This window comes from Lates calcarifer, linkage group LG24 (genome assembly GCF_001640805.2).
Source record: "Lates calcarifer isolate ASB-BC8 linkage group LG24, TLL_Latcal_v3, whole genome shotgun sequence".
In the NCBI taxonomy this organism is placed as follows: domain Eukaryota; kingdom Metazoa; phylum Chordata; class Actinopteri; family Centropomidae; genus Lates; species Lates calcarifer.
Window position 1 is genome coordinate 17,469,339 of NC_066856.1, and position 17,775 is coordinate 17,487,113.

Here is a 17,775-nt window from a genome sequence, read left to right on the forward strand (position 1 = left end):
ACCTGGGAAACCGGGTGAAGGCAATTAACTGTTAAGTAGCTGCTAAGAAAGAAAAGCAACACAAGGAACAGCACTGAAAACTACAGCTTGGAGAGATATTTTACAAGATTTCATGCCTTCCAATAATAAAAAGTCTGTCTTTGGCAGCAGGAATGTTAAATTAAAATGAGGAGGCACATCTACAATCAAGTGAATTCTTTCAACAACCTATGTTGTTACAACTTGGATGCTTGATGCTGCTAAAAGAAAATGTTTTCTTCACATACAGCATTATAGTGTACTGTATTACTTGACCATTAGTATGTGTTATTATCTGTAATTGTTATCAAAAGTGAAATGCTGCAGTGTCCTCTTTTCACAAGCATCTGTTTTGAGAAGGCTCAGTGGTTTTGTCTCTTGTGAAGGCAAATCAAAGTGGTTTACATACTCTGTCCCTCATTCAGCTGAATGTCAGAAACACTCATCAGTGTCTCCCCGAAGACCTCATTATCCTCTTAATTTCCAATTATTTCAAAGACAAATGAGTACACCTGGCATCCCAAGCAAACCTGTCAATGATGAACACGGGAGACGGTGCCATCCCCGCCTCTCTCACTGGAGATAAATGGGCCCATGATCAAACCTTTTCTCTTTTTTTTATATTCCAACAAGGCAAGAATTCAAGTAGGACTTCCTTCTCACAGCTTCTGTTTTTCCTTTCAGTCACGTTCACAAATAGGGTTCAGTGCTATCTCCATTAACTGCAATGCTTTTGCTTTTGTGGTGGAGCTCAGTTGTGGTTGACATTGAAAGAGGATATCCCCAGTGTTTCCTAACAAGTGTGCAATACAGACGTCCTTGTGACTCAGCTGTTTGGGGCAATTATACTGTGTTGAGCTTTGACCTGGGACCTCTTTAATTAGTTAACACCCTCCAAATATATAGTAGGCACTTTAAGGCTTTTAAAGATATTTTGTGCTTGGCCATTCCATTTCTCCTAAACAGTAGCGCTGCCTGAGAAGGCAAGTTCTGGGGCAATAAAATCCCCCTCTACAAGACTTAAAGGTGATATATAGGTTTTTGTTATCTCTACATAGCTGATGTTAGCATTAAGAGCTGTTTATTTACCCATCTAGCAGAAAGGTTCTCCAGCGGTGGGCACGACTTTAATTTGACTTTGCTTGCTTGCCTTTTTTATGTGGGAAAACTTCATTTAATGGTAAAACTGGCAAGCATTCCTCCAGTGCAGGCATGTGTCGCTAAATATTAATTAAAATTAAATTGAGTTCTTTCTAATTGCAAAATAGGGAATTCCTAGTGAGACCCCACCTGTGGTGCAGAGGAGCATGAGCCCAGCAGGTACTGAGGAGTAAAAGTTTTGATCATGCCTGCGTACAGATTAGTAATTCATTCCTTCAAATGAATAATTCCTGGACAAACCCCAGGCTTCAAGACATCTCTCAAAAAACTGAGTGATGTCACAGATAATCTCCTTTTTTTTCTTTTTTTTGCATGATTTACTGCATACATAATTTATTTAGTATGTCACATTAAAAATTTACCTGATGTAGCTTTTGAGGAACTTTTAAGGAGTAGATAAGAGTTGGCATGTGTACTTGTGGGTATCAAGTGGGAACCTCCCATCACAGATGTGTAATTGAATTAAGCCCGTGAGCACTGATCAGACCTTGACTCACTCATACTGTGCTGACAGCGCACCAGTCTACATTAAGCCCACAAGAGGCCAAAGTTATCAAGTTAAAAACACACCTCATTTCAAATCTGTCCAGTAAAACATGTTTCTACCTTCTGGGCGCTGGGGATAATGTTCTAATACATTAGTGATTCCATGTGTGCAGTACATGTGGCTTATTTCACACTTAATCATTTAAGCTGTTGTGATTTCCGCCTGTCAGAACAGTGGGGAGCACCAGAGCACTGAGATGGATTGTTAATGTTCGTAATGCACCCGCAGTAATCATTTGTTGTGTTTATGAGGGTTGTTGATAGTAGGGAAGGTATTACCACACTCTTATTAGTGAAGAGCTGTGAAAATTGCTTGCAGCTGCCATCGCTCATGTTTTAGCAGTTTTCAGACCTGTTCTTTCAGAAGATGATTAACTCATGACGTAACTCAAGAACAACATTTGAACTTTAACTACAAGTTCCAGTTTTGGAGCATCACGATGTCTACATTCGCATGTTAATTGGGGAAAATTTGATTATAAGTAGACTAAATCTTGAATGCTTCAACATATAGAGTAGAAATGAATATTGCACATGTAAAATGAAATGACAGATACAACAGGGAGCAAAAGTGTGATTCTACAGCAGCAGTTGCATCTAAAACAAGCCAACTAAAAAAAAAAAAAACTGTAGTAAAATGACATTCAAAAAACAAACATCAAACTACAACCCGAACAGGAAAGTAGAACTTTGCAAAGTACTTTTTCAATGACAAAACACCACAAAACTTCACTGAGGAAGTGAAAAAAAGAAGATGAATCAAAGTTTAAAGTTTAAACTTTCCAATTTCAGTTGGAGAGCTCATGTGAGGAGACATCCACATTGGGAACTAATTAGAGCATAAAAACCTAATGTTGGTGAAAAGATTCAGTTATTGGAATGTTTTTTTATTCAGTAGTTCCACAGCCTCAGTCCTCACCCCAAAAAGAATTACCACCTCATTCTGCTGCGGCCCATCGTCCCCTGTGGCTTAGTGTGAAAGAAGATTCATTCTCCAGTGGGACAGTGACTGTAAACTTGCACCAAAGTTGCGCCTGACATATTGAGAGTACTGAGTTGCATAATTTTCTTGTTAATCATCTTTGGGAACCTTTTGAAGAGACTAGGTCAAGCCTACATGTAATATTAAAGCCCAGGTGGCAGAGTAAAAACACTCTGACCTGGGTTCAATCCCCAGCTTTGGGACTTTGAGCTTTGTGCTTCATCAAGCCAGAGGAGCAGTGATTGCTGGTGGCAAGACGGGGAAGATACTTGTCAGAGTCTTAGCAGTGGTTTGGCAGGGTGCTTGTGCAGTGACAGGATGGCAACTAGAGGGATATAACATGAACCTCTGTATGTTGGACTGATATGCAAAGATGTATGGACCAGACAGATACAAATTTGCTGTGGGTGGCTAAAACTGAAGTGAAGAATTGTCCATGTGAGAAATTTGTGCTCTTACCATAAGGCCTTGTGAACACGATTCATGAATGCAGTCAGGAATAATGGAAAGGAGTAAAATAATTAAGCTGCTCTCCTGGTAGGTTTTGAAGATCAGTATCTAACTTTGAGAGTGCACACACAGTGAGGTGCAGATGGTGTGAGACTCAATCCATCAAAATTAAAACACAACTCTTCTCCAGTACACTATACTTTATTCACCAAACCGTCTCAGCAGACTGCCCTCATTAGGGTGGTGTGGCTTTGAGGTCAGTCAGAGGCTAAGCTGTCACTCAAATCAACACATAGTATTTTACTAGGTCACTGCACTGTAAAGACACTCCAGAGGTCATAATTGTGCAAATTGCAAAAGGTAAAAATCTGCATTGAATTCAATGTGAATACCAAAGACTTTTGGACACCACACTTTAAACAATGAACACATCATAATATTGTATATTGTAACTGGTTATGTCTTATAATATTAATTGGGCATTAACCAGGCCAAGTGTCAAAATTAGTTGACAATGCTTTTCAACTTTCATTTAATTTCCAGAATGTTCTAAAATCCATACTCTGGAGGTCTGGGAGTGAATGTAATTATCAAAATCTAGCTAACACACTGACTGAATTGCATTTTAAGGCATAGAATCTGCAGTTAATTCCATGTGCATTAAGCGGCACATGAATCCGCCACATATTCATGAAGTGGTTTCAATTTCATGATGTAGCTTTTTATTAGTCACAGGCTGGTGAAGAAAGTCAGCAGCAGCTTGTCCCCACTCCTCCTCTGCATAACTTTTCAGGCTATGTAGGTCAGCTGTCTCACTGATGCTGCTGTTTTCAACTGCAATTTTTAATTTCTTCATTGTTTATTCTCTAATGTCACTGGAAATTATGTATCACTGCAGAGGTGAAGTGACAAATGCTAATCAACAGACGTGCAGCCTTATTTCCCCTTTTCCCTGACAGCAGTGGAGACATTTAGAACCTCCAAAAATCAGAATTATGTAATTGTGCTCTCTAAACAGACTCATTTTCAAAGCCTGAATTCACAGGCATACAGTTTTCCCATAATGGTCTCTCAACTGTCATAAACATCAGTGAAAGAAGATGTGACACTTATAAGACATTTTGCATTTTTAAAGTTGAAATTTCAACTTTCGCAAAGTACTTTTTAACAGCAAACAAACCTCTCAAACTTTTGGGTAAAACAACTTTAATGATTGCAAGTTTGAATTTGAAAGGTTTTTTAGTCTCTTTGATCTTTTATTTCCAATTCACCTTCACATACTCCAGAGTCATGAACATTTATAATATGCAAAGCCATCCTCCATTAAATCATACTCTATGTGAAAGCTTCAAGCCTTCTTAGAAGCCTCTGACCTCAAATGGTATGAAAAGTAGCACCAACTGGCTCTGCAGGCCCTGAGGTCTTCGCTTACACAACCCACTGAAAAAAAAGGAACAGAAAGTAAATAAAATGTACCCTACATACACACACCTTACCTCTCAGGCAGTCAGATACACAAACACAAATGCACATCCATCCTTGACCTGATATGCAAAGTGCAATTAAAGCTGTTTTGGTATAAGCAAACATAGTCTGTAAACAAACTCCACTGTATGATGCATGGTTGCTCTTCCAAAAGATATGAGGGATGTTAAAGGTGAAGGAGACAGTAAAACATCACGAGAACCATCACCACTTGCAAGAGTGGGTAGAGACTAGTATTTTCTGAAATAATCCATTCTGCTTCTTTTGACAAAAGATAAAACCTCTGGAGCTATTTCCCCAACACATATCCTCATACGGCCTGAGAGATATTACCCCTGGCTTATCTTAGAAACATATGGGCACAGCTTTGATAGATTGTGGCTCTATAAAGAAGGAATCTTTATTCAGGGGGTGACAGTTTAATCCATGTAAACCTCTCGGTGTCTAACACTTATCTCACCATTCATTTTTTGTACAAAAGCGCGATTTGGCACTCTTTTGGAAACTTTATGCCACTTTTTAGTTACACTTCTCAGCTAAAACCTGTTCTGTAAGTGTCATGTATGCTTAATTACCTAACAAGTAACTAATTGCCAGGAGATTAGTTTTTCCTGCCATGGATGAAAAATCTCCCCCTCTTAAAAAGCGTTGTTCCCCACAAGATTTATCTTCTACACAAATTGCATGCCTATGGATTTGATAAGAACATGCTATGTACAATAGAACGGCACTGAGGAAATGATGTTGATTTCATGTCATTAGTCTGGTGCAGAGATACTGCAGGGAAGTGCACAGACCACAGTATCCATCAGGGGTCAAATTCAGTGCCCTCAAGTCGAATAAGATCCTTAATTACACATAGTAAAACTAGCTAATCATGCAACTAAATCATTTAAAGGGAGCAAATGATTTCCTGCTCCGGGGCTGATTACTGACTTGAACATCATCAACTGTACAAAAGTCAGATCGTGTTGAGGTTTTTAAATTATGAGCATCAGTATTTAAATGGCCATTTAATATTCCACTCTGGACAGACAAAAATAAAGCTATAAACTAAAAGCTTAACTTTTGTTTAACCCTCTCACTAGACTGTAATATAAAAAATACAGAAACTATATCTGTAAATAGAAAATTGGTGAATTTTATTACATCTATTACATCTGCAAATAGATTTGTTGAATTTGTTTGTTTGTTTGTTTTTTAGTTTGATAAAAGCAGCATTTATGAAGTTTGAAGCAGATGATATTTGCCATTTTTGCCTGACAAATTAGAAAAGTTGTCAATTTTCTTTCAATGAATCGATTTAAACAGTAAATCTTTTCATCACTGTAGGAAATTAAAGATTTGCTCCAATGATTTGGCACTATAGCTGTTTTTCACGGGTTGAGTAGTACTTCCCTAAATGAGTAAAAGCTGTAAAACTGGTGGACTTTCCCTTATAATCTTAATTATGTCATTCAAACAAGTGTACATGACTTCTTTTCTTTTTCTTTTTTGGCAACTTTTGTCTCCAAAGCACCTGAAAGGCTGCCTCAGGAATCCTGTAACAAATAAATGACTTTGCTTTGATTCAGGTCACAGAAACAGAATAATTGCAGGTCTATATTTTCTGGCTTACAGACAATTTTACCATTTGGAGCACTCTCCGCTGTAGGGAGGAAACTATCCATCTTCCAGAACAAGGCCCCCCTTTTCCAAAACTGCCTTAAAAATTTCCAGTTTTACTTGTTTACAAACACAGCCCCCCAGGGCATGCACTGGTATATTTGTTGCCTGAGGAAAGAAAATTTGCTGCTTTAGGAGCCTGGAAGTCATCAGAAAGTTGCAGTTTTGTGGGCTATGTTTCCCTTGGCAACAGAGAATGATTTTGTGAAGAATGAGGCGGAGGAGGGAATAATGGATGAAAGGGAGAGGGATAATAAATTTTGAGGAACTGAGTGACTCCTGCTGCATTCATCTGATAATCAAATAATTTAGGTTCAATTCAAACACAATGCCTCAGATAGAAACATAAGCAAAGTAAGAGCCACTGACTGTCAGTTTTAGCAAGTTCTACGCTTGCCTTTGGCTGCCTTATATGACCTTTGCCGTGGGCCAGCCCTCGGGCTCCTCGCAAATGTTGGAAGATTTCTATGCTTGTCTCTGTGCTTCAGTACAATTGTGAAAAAGACAAAAACACAGTCATTCTGTGAGCAGAGGGAATTAATGAGCAAGGAAACGAGGGAGGAAAAAATGAGACAGAGGATTGTTATGGAAAGAAGAGAGTGGGGATATCAGGAGGTAGGAGTGGAGAGTGTAAAATATTCATCATCCTTCCTTCGTCTTGTTTAAGACCATTGTCAGCGTTTTTGAACACTGAACAAGAGCATAAGGACAGAAGAGTCAGGCCTGGGTGGAGATAACTAATCAACATGTAAAAGTGATACCAATTTGTAAGTTCTGAAGTTAGTGCCCAAGTACTTTTTTGTTTCCTGTCGTCTTCATCATTACGCAGAAGAACTGAAGAATTTTGTTGCAAAATGAGACATTCATCAGTTGTGGCAGCTATTGAACTTTCCACACATGACCCCGCTTTACAAAATGCTTGATAGCACAAAATGAAAGCAAAGTGGAGGTGAGTTAGCAACTTTAACTCCCAGCTCACAAAATGATACCACTTTGAAGTTTACTTTTCTTGTCTGTTTGACATTTTAAGTTATAAATGTGAGGCGATTCATTGTTCTCTAATGGATGTAAGGGATGTAAAGTTTCTTCCATTCAGTGTCATATAAAATATCATAAAGATGTCACTGGTGGCACTTTGAATGGAACAGATCAGATGTGATTCCTTTATAAAGAAGATACTTTGCCATCATCCTGAGAAGTAATGAAATGTGGCAATTAATCTTCTTTCCTCAGCAAATACCAAAAAAATCAGAATGAAATCTCCTGAAACAATCACTAAAGAAACTTAACATCACTGCACTTAGTAAGCTCCTTTTTATAGTATATTGCATCAACCTAAATGTACGTGGCTTCTCTACACATCCCATTTCTCATTAACGTGACTCTTTCTGTAAATCTTTGTAGTAACTGTTTTGGCAGTTGTTAGTGTACAATAAATAAAAGTACTTCACCCACTTTTATACTCACAAGAATGAGAAAAGATGTGTGCTAAGTACTATATGAAAGTTTTTGCTATGGTAAAAACTATACATAGCCAATGTTACCATTCACAGCTGTTTACTTACCAGTCTCCTCCTGAACTTCAGCATCAAACTTCATTCCTGTACTTGCCAAGAGCTGTTTCCAGTGATGGAAAGTAATGTCAGTGTTAACTCTTGTTTTGCTTCTATCACTTCTTATATTATTATATCATAATACCATGTTTGTGATAGTGAGTCACTGTAGAGCCCAGTCTACCCTGAGTCCAGCATGAGAGGATGAAGAAGTAGCGCAGCCCAGAGGGCATATTCTAACCCTTTGTTGTTTAAACCCAGAGATGGCTGAAACAGATGAACAACAGATGAACAACGCTGGCTATGTATTTAGCACCTTCTTAAAGCACATTAGTCAAACTGGGACTGATATAAAAAGTGAAAAGTTCAAATCAAATCAAAATGTTTCTCCAATAATTTCATACCATTTTTATTTGGCTCTCCAAAATGTCCCCAGAGCCATCTCACCACTGCCCACAACTTTCAGTTTAATTTTATCCAGCACTACAGCTCCATTACCGTTTTGCATCACATTACAGGATGATTTTAAAATTTCACAAAGCACTAAAAAAGGAGGAAAGTTTAGAACAGTATGCATACTGATGCTTAGTGTTAATAAGTATGAATTAGTATGGAGTACTGAAATTGGGACTTAGCACTGAAGTTCCTCTGCACCATCTACATACCCATATTTCCCTAAGCAGTCTTACTGCAAAAAATGTCACGCACAACCAAATTAATGAACCAATGTAGACACCAGCTCCTATAGGGGGGCTCTCACAAACCTAATAAACTGGAAAGTTGACCACGAGGAGACCCTGGGGAAACTTCGGAATACCAAGGTTGCATTTTTTGGTTTTGTGGCGTTCGCTGAGTCTGCTGCATTTGTGGGGAAGCAAAATGTGTTACATCTTGATGGGTTCACAGTTTTGAGTAGTAACTAAAAGATTTTGGCTTTGGGGAAAAGTCAGTCACATTCATTGTTTCGCCTTGGATTATACTAATTACATACACTGATAGTATAATGTTAGAATTTAAAATGCGAGATGTGATAGCATTATCTACTTAAAGTAGTATTTGATAAGTCAATCCATATTACCTCATCTCTCCTCAATTAACATCAAAGAAATTTCCATATATTTCCATATAAGGCTGATTTCATGAGTGTTTCAAAGATAATGACATGGAAAAAATGACACAAAACATAATTTAAGCTCATTTGACTGGAGGTGTCATTATTGTGCATATGGCTGGCTCAGCATCAATCTCTGCTTGGTGAATCATGAACACCTTTGGTAATGCCTCCCACCATGATAATCTTAACTGCATGCAGTGCTGTAGATCCATTCTTGGAGGAAGAAGACAAATATACAGTTTGTTTTCACATATCCACTCATATGGATTTCAGGACTTTATTGAGCAATAAAAAATATACACCAAGGAAAATATCATTTTCCTTTTTCCCCATATTGTTGTTCTTTCATCTCAAAATCTGATTTAATACTTCCAGATGAACGACCCATCATCCAAAGCGACAGATTGGAAAAAAAAAAAAGAAAGAAAAAGAAAAATAGAGCAGTCTTTTTAGTTCAACAATAGAAGTTGAAAACCACCAGACCAGTTTGAAAACATCTCTGTTTGTTTTATATCGTTCACTGAAAATTTGAAAAACAGATTTCAAACAGATTTGGTTTGAACAGGAGTGAAATCACAGACTAGGTTGTCACCTCTGACTCTGCCGCTCCATAGAGTTCTGCCAGTTTCTGGAACTCAGGTCCCCAGTCATCCAGGTAGTTATAATCCTGCTCTGATTGCGTGCCTGGAGAGTCTAAAGGACTAATGGATCCTGTGGGTGAGCCCTGACCTTCATAAGCGTAGGTCTGGAGGGAATCGTAGGGTGGCACGCTGGTGTCCATGTCAGCCTCTACCAATCTCTGCTTGATAAACTCATGCACGTCCACCTCGTCCAGCTCCACTGACGGGCTCCGGCGGCTTGGAGCCGGGCCGCGGTGTTGCCTTGTCTCTGGGCGAACGTCCCGCCGGAACTTGAGCTCCTCGGCGGCAGCCGGGTTACGAAGGGCGATAATGTCGAAGGCCTCAGTGTCTTCCTCGCCTCCGCCTTCATCGTCATAGGTGACCACATTCTCTCGGATGTCCTCTTCAGAGATGATGAGGGGCTCTTTCTTACTTCGCCTCAGTGTGATGAAGAGAACCACGATGGCTGCAAGACAGAAGAACATTATTTTCTTATTTTCCAAAAAAAAAAAAAAAAATTGAGAAATGCTGAGGATAATGACAGAGAAAAAAAAAGTACCAATAATATACATAACATTTTATTTTGTATAAAGTTATTTTCAAAAATCTCATACAATAAACTGACATATTTAATTGTTGCAGATAAAAATCAGACTTAGAGAAAATTGCTTTTTTCAACAATTAAATTGACAAACTGCTTAGCAGAACATCACATAATGGAACAGCTGAATGTGGTTACAATGCTCAGCCATTTCTGTTATGCTAATACAAATCCCTGTGTGTGCCTGTGTTGTTTGTTAATTCATAGCTCATGACAGGCAAACATGTTGTGGTTCGTAAACAGCAAACCAAATGAACATGAGCCAATTTTATGTGCATATTTATCCGATTTTCCATCAGGACACTAAAACTGGCCAAGCGTTGAGGAGTTGTAAATCAATAATCACATTAGCTGACAATAGCATTGAGGGTGTGAAGATTCTTTGAATGCAAGCTGTTGAGATGATGACAGTATACTCATTATCATCATCTGCAGAGCAAATTCAACTTCACATCCAGCCAAAATGCAATACATCAAGTAAGGAGGAAGCATATGGAGGTATGTCGCATCAAATCATCTCTTAGTTGTAGGTGAGGTCTGTAATGGAAAGAATGAGTCAGTTGTGCCACATCAAAGAAGTATAGCATGATGTTGCAAAATGTGTCTGCTGATAAGTAGCTTACAGTCTGAAGTATCTTTTCCAACTGTTAATGAGGTCATGAAGCCAAGTAATATTTGATGACATGCTACAGCTTGGAACTTGTTCCTACAACTAATGAGAGTTATGCTTCTTTGGGTTAATGATGACCTCTCTGCGAGATGTTAACACTAACATCCATTTAATAAAATGGCGTCAGCGAGGGAAGTACATTTTTACAGCAGTGCAATATCTAAAAGGAGTTCATTATGCTACATCAGCAGAGACGAACAAGATAGATCACTGCTCCTGCAGAGACGTCTTCGCTTCATAATGAAACTGGCTGTTAACAGCAGGAAAAACATTACAGATTCAAAGGAACAAAAAAAACACATTCACAAGGTGATATAAATCTTTTTGTCAACTTGGTGTCATACATCAAACTGTTATATGTTATCTTTGTCTAAACAACAGCACACTACTGTGTTAGATCAGCCTCTCGGGAAGAGGCACCTTATATATATACATGCAAGGTGAGGGCTTGTCAGAGAGACAGGAGGGTGGTGGATTAAGAGAAAGGTGGAGGTTTCAGCTTTCATAGTGTCAAGGATGCAGTGATGCACTTGGCTGATCTACTGTAGTTTACTCAAGCAGTCCATTTTTGTTTGGTGACTATGGCATGCTGTAAACAGACTATAAAGCGGTTTCAAACACAAAATTTAAGCCTCAAGGTAGACTTAGACTACAGGTGCAGTGACACCAAGCTTGAGGTGTTTAGTCAAACACCAGAGCCTTTACTCCTTCAGTTCACTTGGCCGAGTCAGAATAATCCCATTGAAAATGAACTGCATTGAATAAGTGGAACACAGAGCTGTTCCAGGATGTGTCACAACTGAGAATCTGAACTAAATTCAGTACATGATATTGTCCTTTTAATAGATGTAATCATGGACAGATTAGCCTGCTAAGCAGCCCCGGAGACAAAAATTAGAGGAAAAACTGTTCGTGATCATGTCACTTTGAATGAGGGGGTGTCAACACAGAGGGCTGTTGCAAAATCAGGATCACAGACAACAGAGTTGATCCTGTGGGACGGTTAACAATTAGCCCAAGTGATAGTCCAGCCTTGAATATAAGGCAGATATTAGCATCTGTTATCCTGCAGTTTGCTTCAAACCCACAACAATAAGGAATTGTCTGGATTCTGCTTGTTTCATGTCAGAATGTTTCAATATAATATAACAATATAACAGATAACCACAACTAAGTCCAGTAACTAAGCTACTTGTCATTCCCCTGAGGCACTGCACAAGTCCTGACTGAGCTGTAATTGGACAGTGTCAAACGAAATGTGAATTGCAACACAGTAAACTTTTCCATTATGCTCTGTATAAAAACGTCTGACTGTACCATAAGACACTTTTGTAAAAGTAATTATGCACAGATTCATCTATCTACATATATTTCATTGTTCAGTGCAGTTCCATGTCTGTGTTTTTAATGAAATGTCCCCCTACCTGCATGTGATTAATCTATGCAAAAACCCCAAATTCGCTTCACTCCACCTGGTGCACTGGCACTGCCCATGTGGGGTTAGAGAGGCTGAAAAATGCAATTTGTCTGGGACAGTGCTTATCGCTCTACTTGTTTAAAGGAACCAATTACACAATACAAGGATGTGAGAGTCTGTGAGGTGGGCTAGGTCAACCACTGAGAATTTTAGCTTTTTTTATTTACCTCCTCGTGCATATTTTGAAGTTGGTACATTTTTGGTCATTTTTTGCTCCTGCTATCTACAGTTTCCCATCTCACTGTGGTTTAGAGGTAAACAGCCTCCATATAATGAAAAATAAAATGTTAGCCATACACTGAGTTAATGCAACTTTATTATTTACCATCATTTGTAATACTTTCATGCACTTTCCACAGCTCATGATCTACTTGTATTTCTACTATATTGAGTCAGCTGAGGCCTAACTATTGCTCAATACCCCACTCATGGCACCAGGGAGCAGTACCCCAGTCTACAGATATCTATTTGCTGCAGTTGCCATTGCAGAAACCTCATTTGTGCTGCATTTATACCCAGGTTGTTATTGAGGATTCCACTGAAAGACTAGAGGGTTATTTTGCTTTCTAAAATAATGTCTCTAATCTAAATAAGAGGCCATTTCTTGTAACTTTTCAAGGCTCAGACCTCAGCTTAAAAAGAGTAAAAGTTACACTGCAAGAAAAATGCTAAAAAAGTGACTACTGCAGTATTTTAAGTGTCTTGTTTTGTTGTCTCATGTTTTTGAAACATGAGTACAGTACAGCACGTCTTCACAATGATCAGTATCACCATAATACCATGTCATTCATCAGCTAGACTCAGTTCTACAATAGCTACATAAATGTGGTTTATAGTTTAGAAATAGAATCCCTGAAAAATATTCTTCACCCAGTCAGACTAATATTATCTGTTTGCCTACTAGTCCTTGAACTTGTTGCTGTGGAACTAGAGTGAGATGGACCTGCTCAGGATTATAATACAAAATAAGAGTTATTTCTACATTAAGTAGAGCTGTATGGTTGTATTCTTAATCCAGTTTCTTATTAAATCCAATTAGAAGTGTATTCTGTACCATTCTCTTTTAAACTAAATAGGTAAAATCTAAACAGTGGTCTTCTTCTGAACATGTTATGTTATTAAGTGATGTGTAAAGGCCAACATTATCAACAGAGTCAGTTCAGAGATAGTTTGTATCCCTTTCTGGTTTGCTGCAGGCTTAATTAGGATGGCTTATTAGAGGGCACAGAGATAAAACATGGACATTAATTGGGCAGATGGAAAACAATCAAACACAAACAGATAAGCAAGAGCTGAAAGTGTGAGCCATGACTATGTAAGAGATATAGACACTGATGTGCTGGCTTTACCACTTTTGTCAACTAATGAGCTTTAGTCTGTTTTTCTAAAAGACACAAGTAAAAACCCTCGATCACTTTGCCTTGCATGACTGCGTGTTAAATATTTTTTCAACCTCAAGCAAGTTCTTTTTGGTCAATTTAGACTAAAGTAAGAATTTAGATGAGGAAATATTTGATCAAACAATAAATAATGAAGCCCTAGACTTCCATACCAACTGTCAGTACTTGAAACTTTTCAGCACTACAAATTTCTGTCCATTATTTAACATGTGATCTGTATCTGAAAAAAAAAAAAAAAAAACACATTAAAGGAAGCTCATTCATGCACAATGCATTGTCATTGGAATGTGACTTAATGTCAGCCAGGTGTAAATGCAATCAATAATAAGCATGTCCCGTAAAAACTACAAGTTGTAGCAGTAGCAGGAAATCCAGTCAACTGGATGCCATTATACAGATCAAATGCCAAAGCCAGGTGTAAATATGAATGAATATGAGCAACAAGGATAGTAAATTATGAAAAATGGTACAGGAAAGTCAAATGAATGGCTGTTAAATAGAGTGGAATCTGATTTACTTTGACTGTGACCCATTGACAAAATCTCACATCTCTTGGAGTGATGTGTTACCAAAGCTCTGTCCAGTAGCGAAGCTATGTGTGAGACACTTGGCTTGTAACTGGAAAGTGTGAACCCAAAATGCAACAGAGGTCAGCTCTCACCCCCCCCTCCCAAAAAAATATATAGGTGTGAACAGTTCCTGTCTCTCCCTCTTTCTCTTTCTGTCCCTCTACTTTAACTAGAATTTGCTTTGTGCTGGTGATTAGTGATTCAGCGTGTGTCTCTCACTCAAGCGTTTGCTCCAAACAGTGGTGATGGCCTTTTGTTCGCCTCAGCCAGAGGCTTTGGCATAGAGGAAGCAGACAGACAGTATGAATATGTATAACCTTCACGCACTAATGTCCACAGACAATCACTGAGGAGAGGAGGGTAGAGCAGCAGCAGTGAAGCTGTGTTATTAGACAGTTTTGTATAATCATGTTCTACTGCAGTTTTGGTTTGCAGAGGAAAATACTGGTCTGCAATGCCTCTAACAGCCCAAGATCAGCTGACAGCAGACTGTTTACTTTGGGAAATTTAATGATTTGATCTTTGACATAGAATTTGTGTCACATTTGAGACATTTTCCACTTCTAACATTATGTTCAGATTAGTTTTTTTAATCTGACCTGTAAAGCTGATTGTCCACGTTCCAAATTCAAAGTGACAAGATCATATTTGCAAGTATATACATAACTTATTCACTTAAAAGACTGGTTGCCATAGTAACAAGGCACGCACATCATTGACTGAGGACATGTTTTCTGGGTGCTGGTAACATGGAAGTGGCCTTGTTTATTTTCACTGTATTTCTGATGGTGTTTTGAATTCATGGTGCAAAACACATCCGTCACACATGATATCAACAAGAGTGGTATCTGTGTTGGCTGTCACCACATTCCTCCATGCTTGTCCTCTGCTCTTCTAGTTACAACATGCAATGTCAAACACATGCCAGGCAGAGGAGGGCGGGGGAAAAAAAGACAACTCAGATTTGAATTGAATTTCAAATTGTCAACAAATGTGATTTAGGTCTAATCTAATTTTCTGATTTGAGGTGCCTGTTTGAACATGAATCCTCACTACTGTCAGTTTCCCTCTCCAACTACTGTAGAGTTATTCTCAGTATTCTTTCAGTTGAATGCACTTCCTTTCTAAATCACACTGAGCCTGCAGTTTCCAATTCCCTCTTCTTTGCTGTCTTTGTCCTTACCATCTCCTTTCTAGTCACCTCTCCTCCAGCCTCCTCTCTGTGTCCTTCTTCTCTTCTGTCCTTCATATCCTTTTCTTTTTCTTCTATCTCTGCCCTCTCCGACTCTTTCTAACCTCATTCTAAATTCTACCTGTGTCCTCGCATGTCTATTCATCCCTCTCTCCTCTTCTGCCCTTGTCAAACCCTTTCAAACCCTTTCCACTCTTCCCTGCTCTTCTGTGGTCCATCTCCTCCGTCCAAACCCTCGGGATATTTGCCCCCAGCCCCCCCCCCCGCCTGCTGCAGTCCCCACAGCGGCTGTCCCAACTTACCCAGCAGGATGACGATGCACAGCAGGATGGCAATCAGAGCCCCTGTGCTGAGCCCCGCCGAGGAGAGGAATGCCTCGCCTTGGCACAGGCGGATCCTGCCATGGCGCTGGCATGGGCACACCCGCAGGGTCAAGGTGCTGGTACCGCTAAGCGACGGCTCCCCACCGTCCCACACCACAATGGGCAGCTCATACAGCTCCTGGGTCAGGTGGTTGAAACGCCGCCGCCTTGCAATGATGCTGGCTGTGCTGTCTATAATGAAAAAAAAAAAGGTTGGGAAAATTAGACCCTTTGGCTATAAAGACTAACTGATGGTTTGCTTTTCTTCTCAATTGCGTCGCTCTTTCATTGTAGCCTGCAATTACCCATTCACACAGACAGACATTTAGATTAAAGGTAAGAATTGTCAGCAAAACAGGGGGAAAAAATTCAATCCACAATATTTGCCATTGTGAATTGTTTTTTGTTTTTTTTTCTATTCACGTATCTCTAGCTGGTAGATTTCTTACTGTGTCAGCTGCTTCCCTGTGTGCCAAGGCTAATTAATTTCAAAGATGTTCGTTTACTATTTTAATGTGCTGTGTAAGAGCAGTTCACCTTGGCTTGTGCAGAAACACCTCTGTTAATGGAATATGTCATGCAGATAAACAGAAATAAAAAGGCTGACTTTATAGAGAAGAAAAAGCAAATAAGAGAGAGCTCTGGAGGAAGGTTTACAGCAAGATTCAGCAAAGCTGAGGAGGCAAATAAACACAGCTCTAACACGTGTATGTAATGGATTAAAATAAATTTATTGTGTAACTTGTGATGTCAGTACTCTCCCAGGTGGGCTTTAACCTTTAATCTGAATGCATGATCTGAGATAGTGATGAAACAACTCTAATTAGCCTATGCTCCTAGCAGGCAGGCTGTGTACCACCACTTCAGTCCATATAAATATTTGTGATGAATAGACAGTCAGAATTCTTCAACAGGAATGTATACTAGTCACAGTGGCATCCTTATTTTGATGTAATGTGTATAACATGCACAGCAGGCTTCTTGCCAATGTCCTCTATATTGCTGCAGCCAATAACCTGAAGTTGTTTGTGCTGCTTGGCAGAGCTACCCATTCATATCCAACTTTACAGCATCATTTGTGTTGTGGTTTGATGACTAGCATACAATAGCTGCTGAGATTAGCTAGCTAGGTTAGCCAAACGTACACAAGAATGTTTGGAATTCCAACTACACCATTCTACTATATCTGCACAAATGCGCCAATTTGGTCAAAGCCTATCTTGCATTTATTCTATTTGTTAAACACTTCCTTAAAGGAGTGTATGCAAAGAAGCTTATACAACACATAGGCTAACACACAAGCACTTCACACGCTGTGCTAGTCTAAGGGTTTAGCATTAAGAATCTAACATGCTATGCACCTGTAAGCTATGTGAGAGGGGGTGTTATCTCAGCACGAAATCACCAGTTTATCTGGAACATGAAGTTTGTCCAAATAGTGTAGCTTTTGTTTTATGGACTAAACAAAGCACTAACGCAACAGCCTGAACATGTGCAATTACAAAGCCAAAATATCCATTTTAATTCTGTATTATGAGCTAAGGAATCACCTAATGCTTGAACACCACCAGCTACAGTACATGATCATCCATCCCTGTTCATTCCAACTGTATGGCTAGGTGATTCAGGCACCTGGATGACTAATTTGGTCCTCACTTGACTGACTAACTGGAGACTTGCAGATGACACACTGAATGCTGATATATATTTCTATGATATTTTAAGCTCTGAAAATGCTGAATCGTGCACAGGGCAACCTTTTCCTCTCCACCCAGCAAAAACACCTCCGCCGTGCTGTACTATCATGCTGCTGCTCTGAGACCTCACCTCCCACTCCAATCTCTGCTCCATCTATGAATAATTATAATGATCGACAGTTGGAATGACAACACGTACTTCAAGCTTTATTA

At 39.2% G+C, this 17,775-nt stretch overlaps 1 protein-coding gene across 2 annotated transcripts in view; it reads right to left on the reverse strand.

Moving 5' to 3' along the window:
* Positions 1-9,141: 9,141 nt before the first annotated feature.
* The window catches only part of LOC108885083 (cadherin-18), a 138,159-nt gene continuing 129,525 nt past the window's right edge, over positions 9,142-17,775 (reverse strand). For both annotated transcript variants that reach the window (XM_018679270.2, XM_018679269.2), the window contains exons 11-12: positions 15,806-16,057; positions 9,142-10,060 (exon numbers count right to left, since the gene is read on the reverse strand). In XM_018679270.2, coding sequence (XP_018534786.1) covers positions 9,555-10,060; positions 15,806-16,057 — 758 coding nt within the window. In that variant the 3' untranslated portion in view covers positions 9,142-9,554. The remainder of the gene's footprint in view (positions 10,061-15,805; positions 16,058-17,775) is intronic.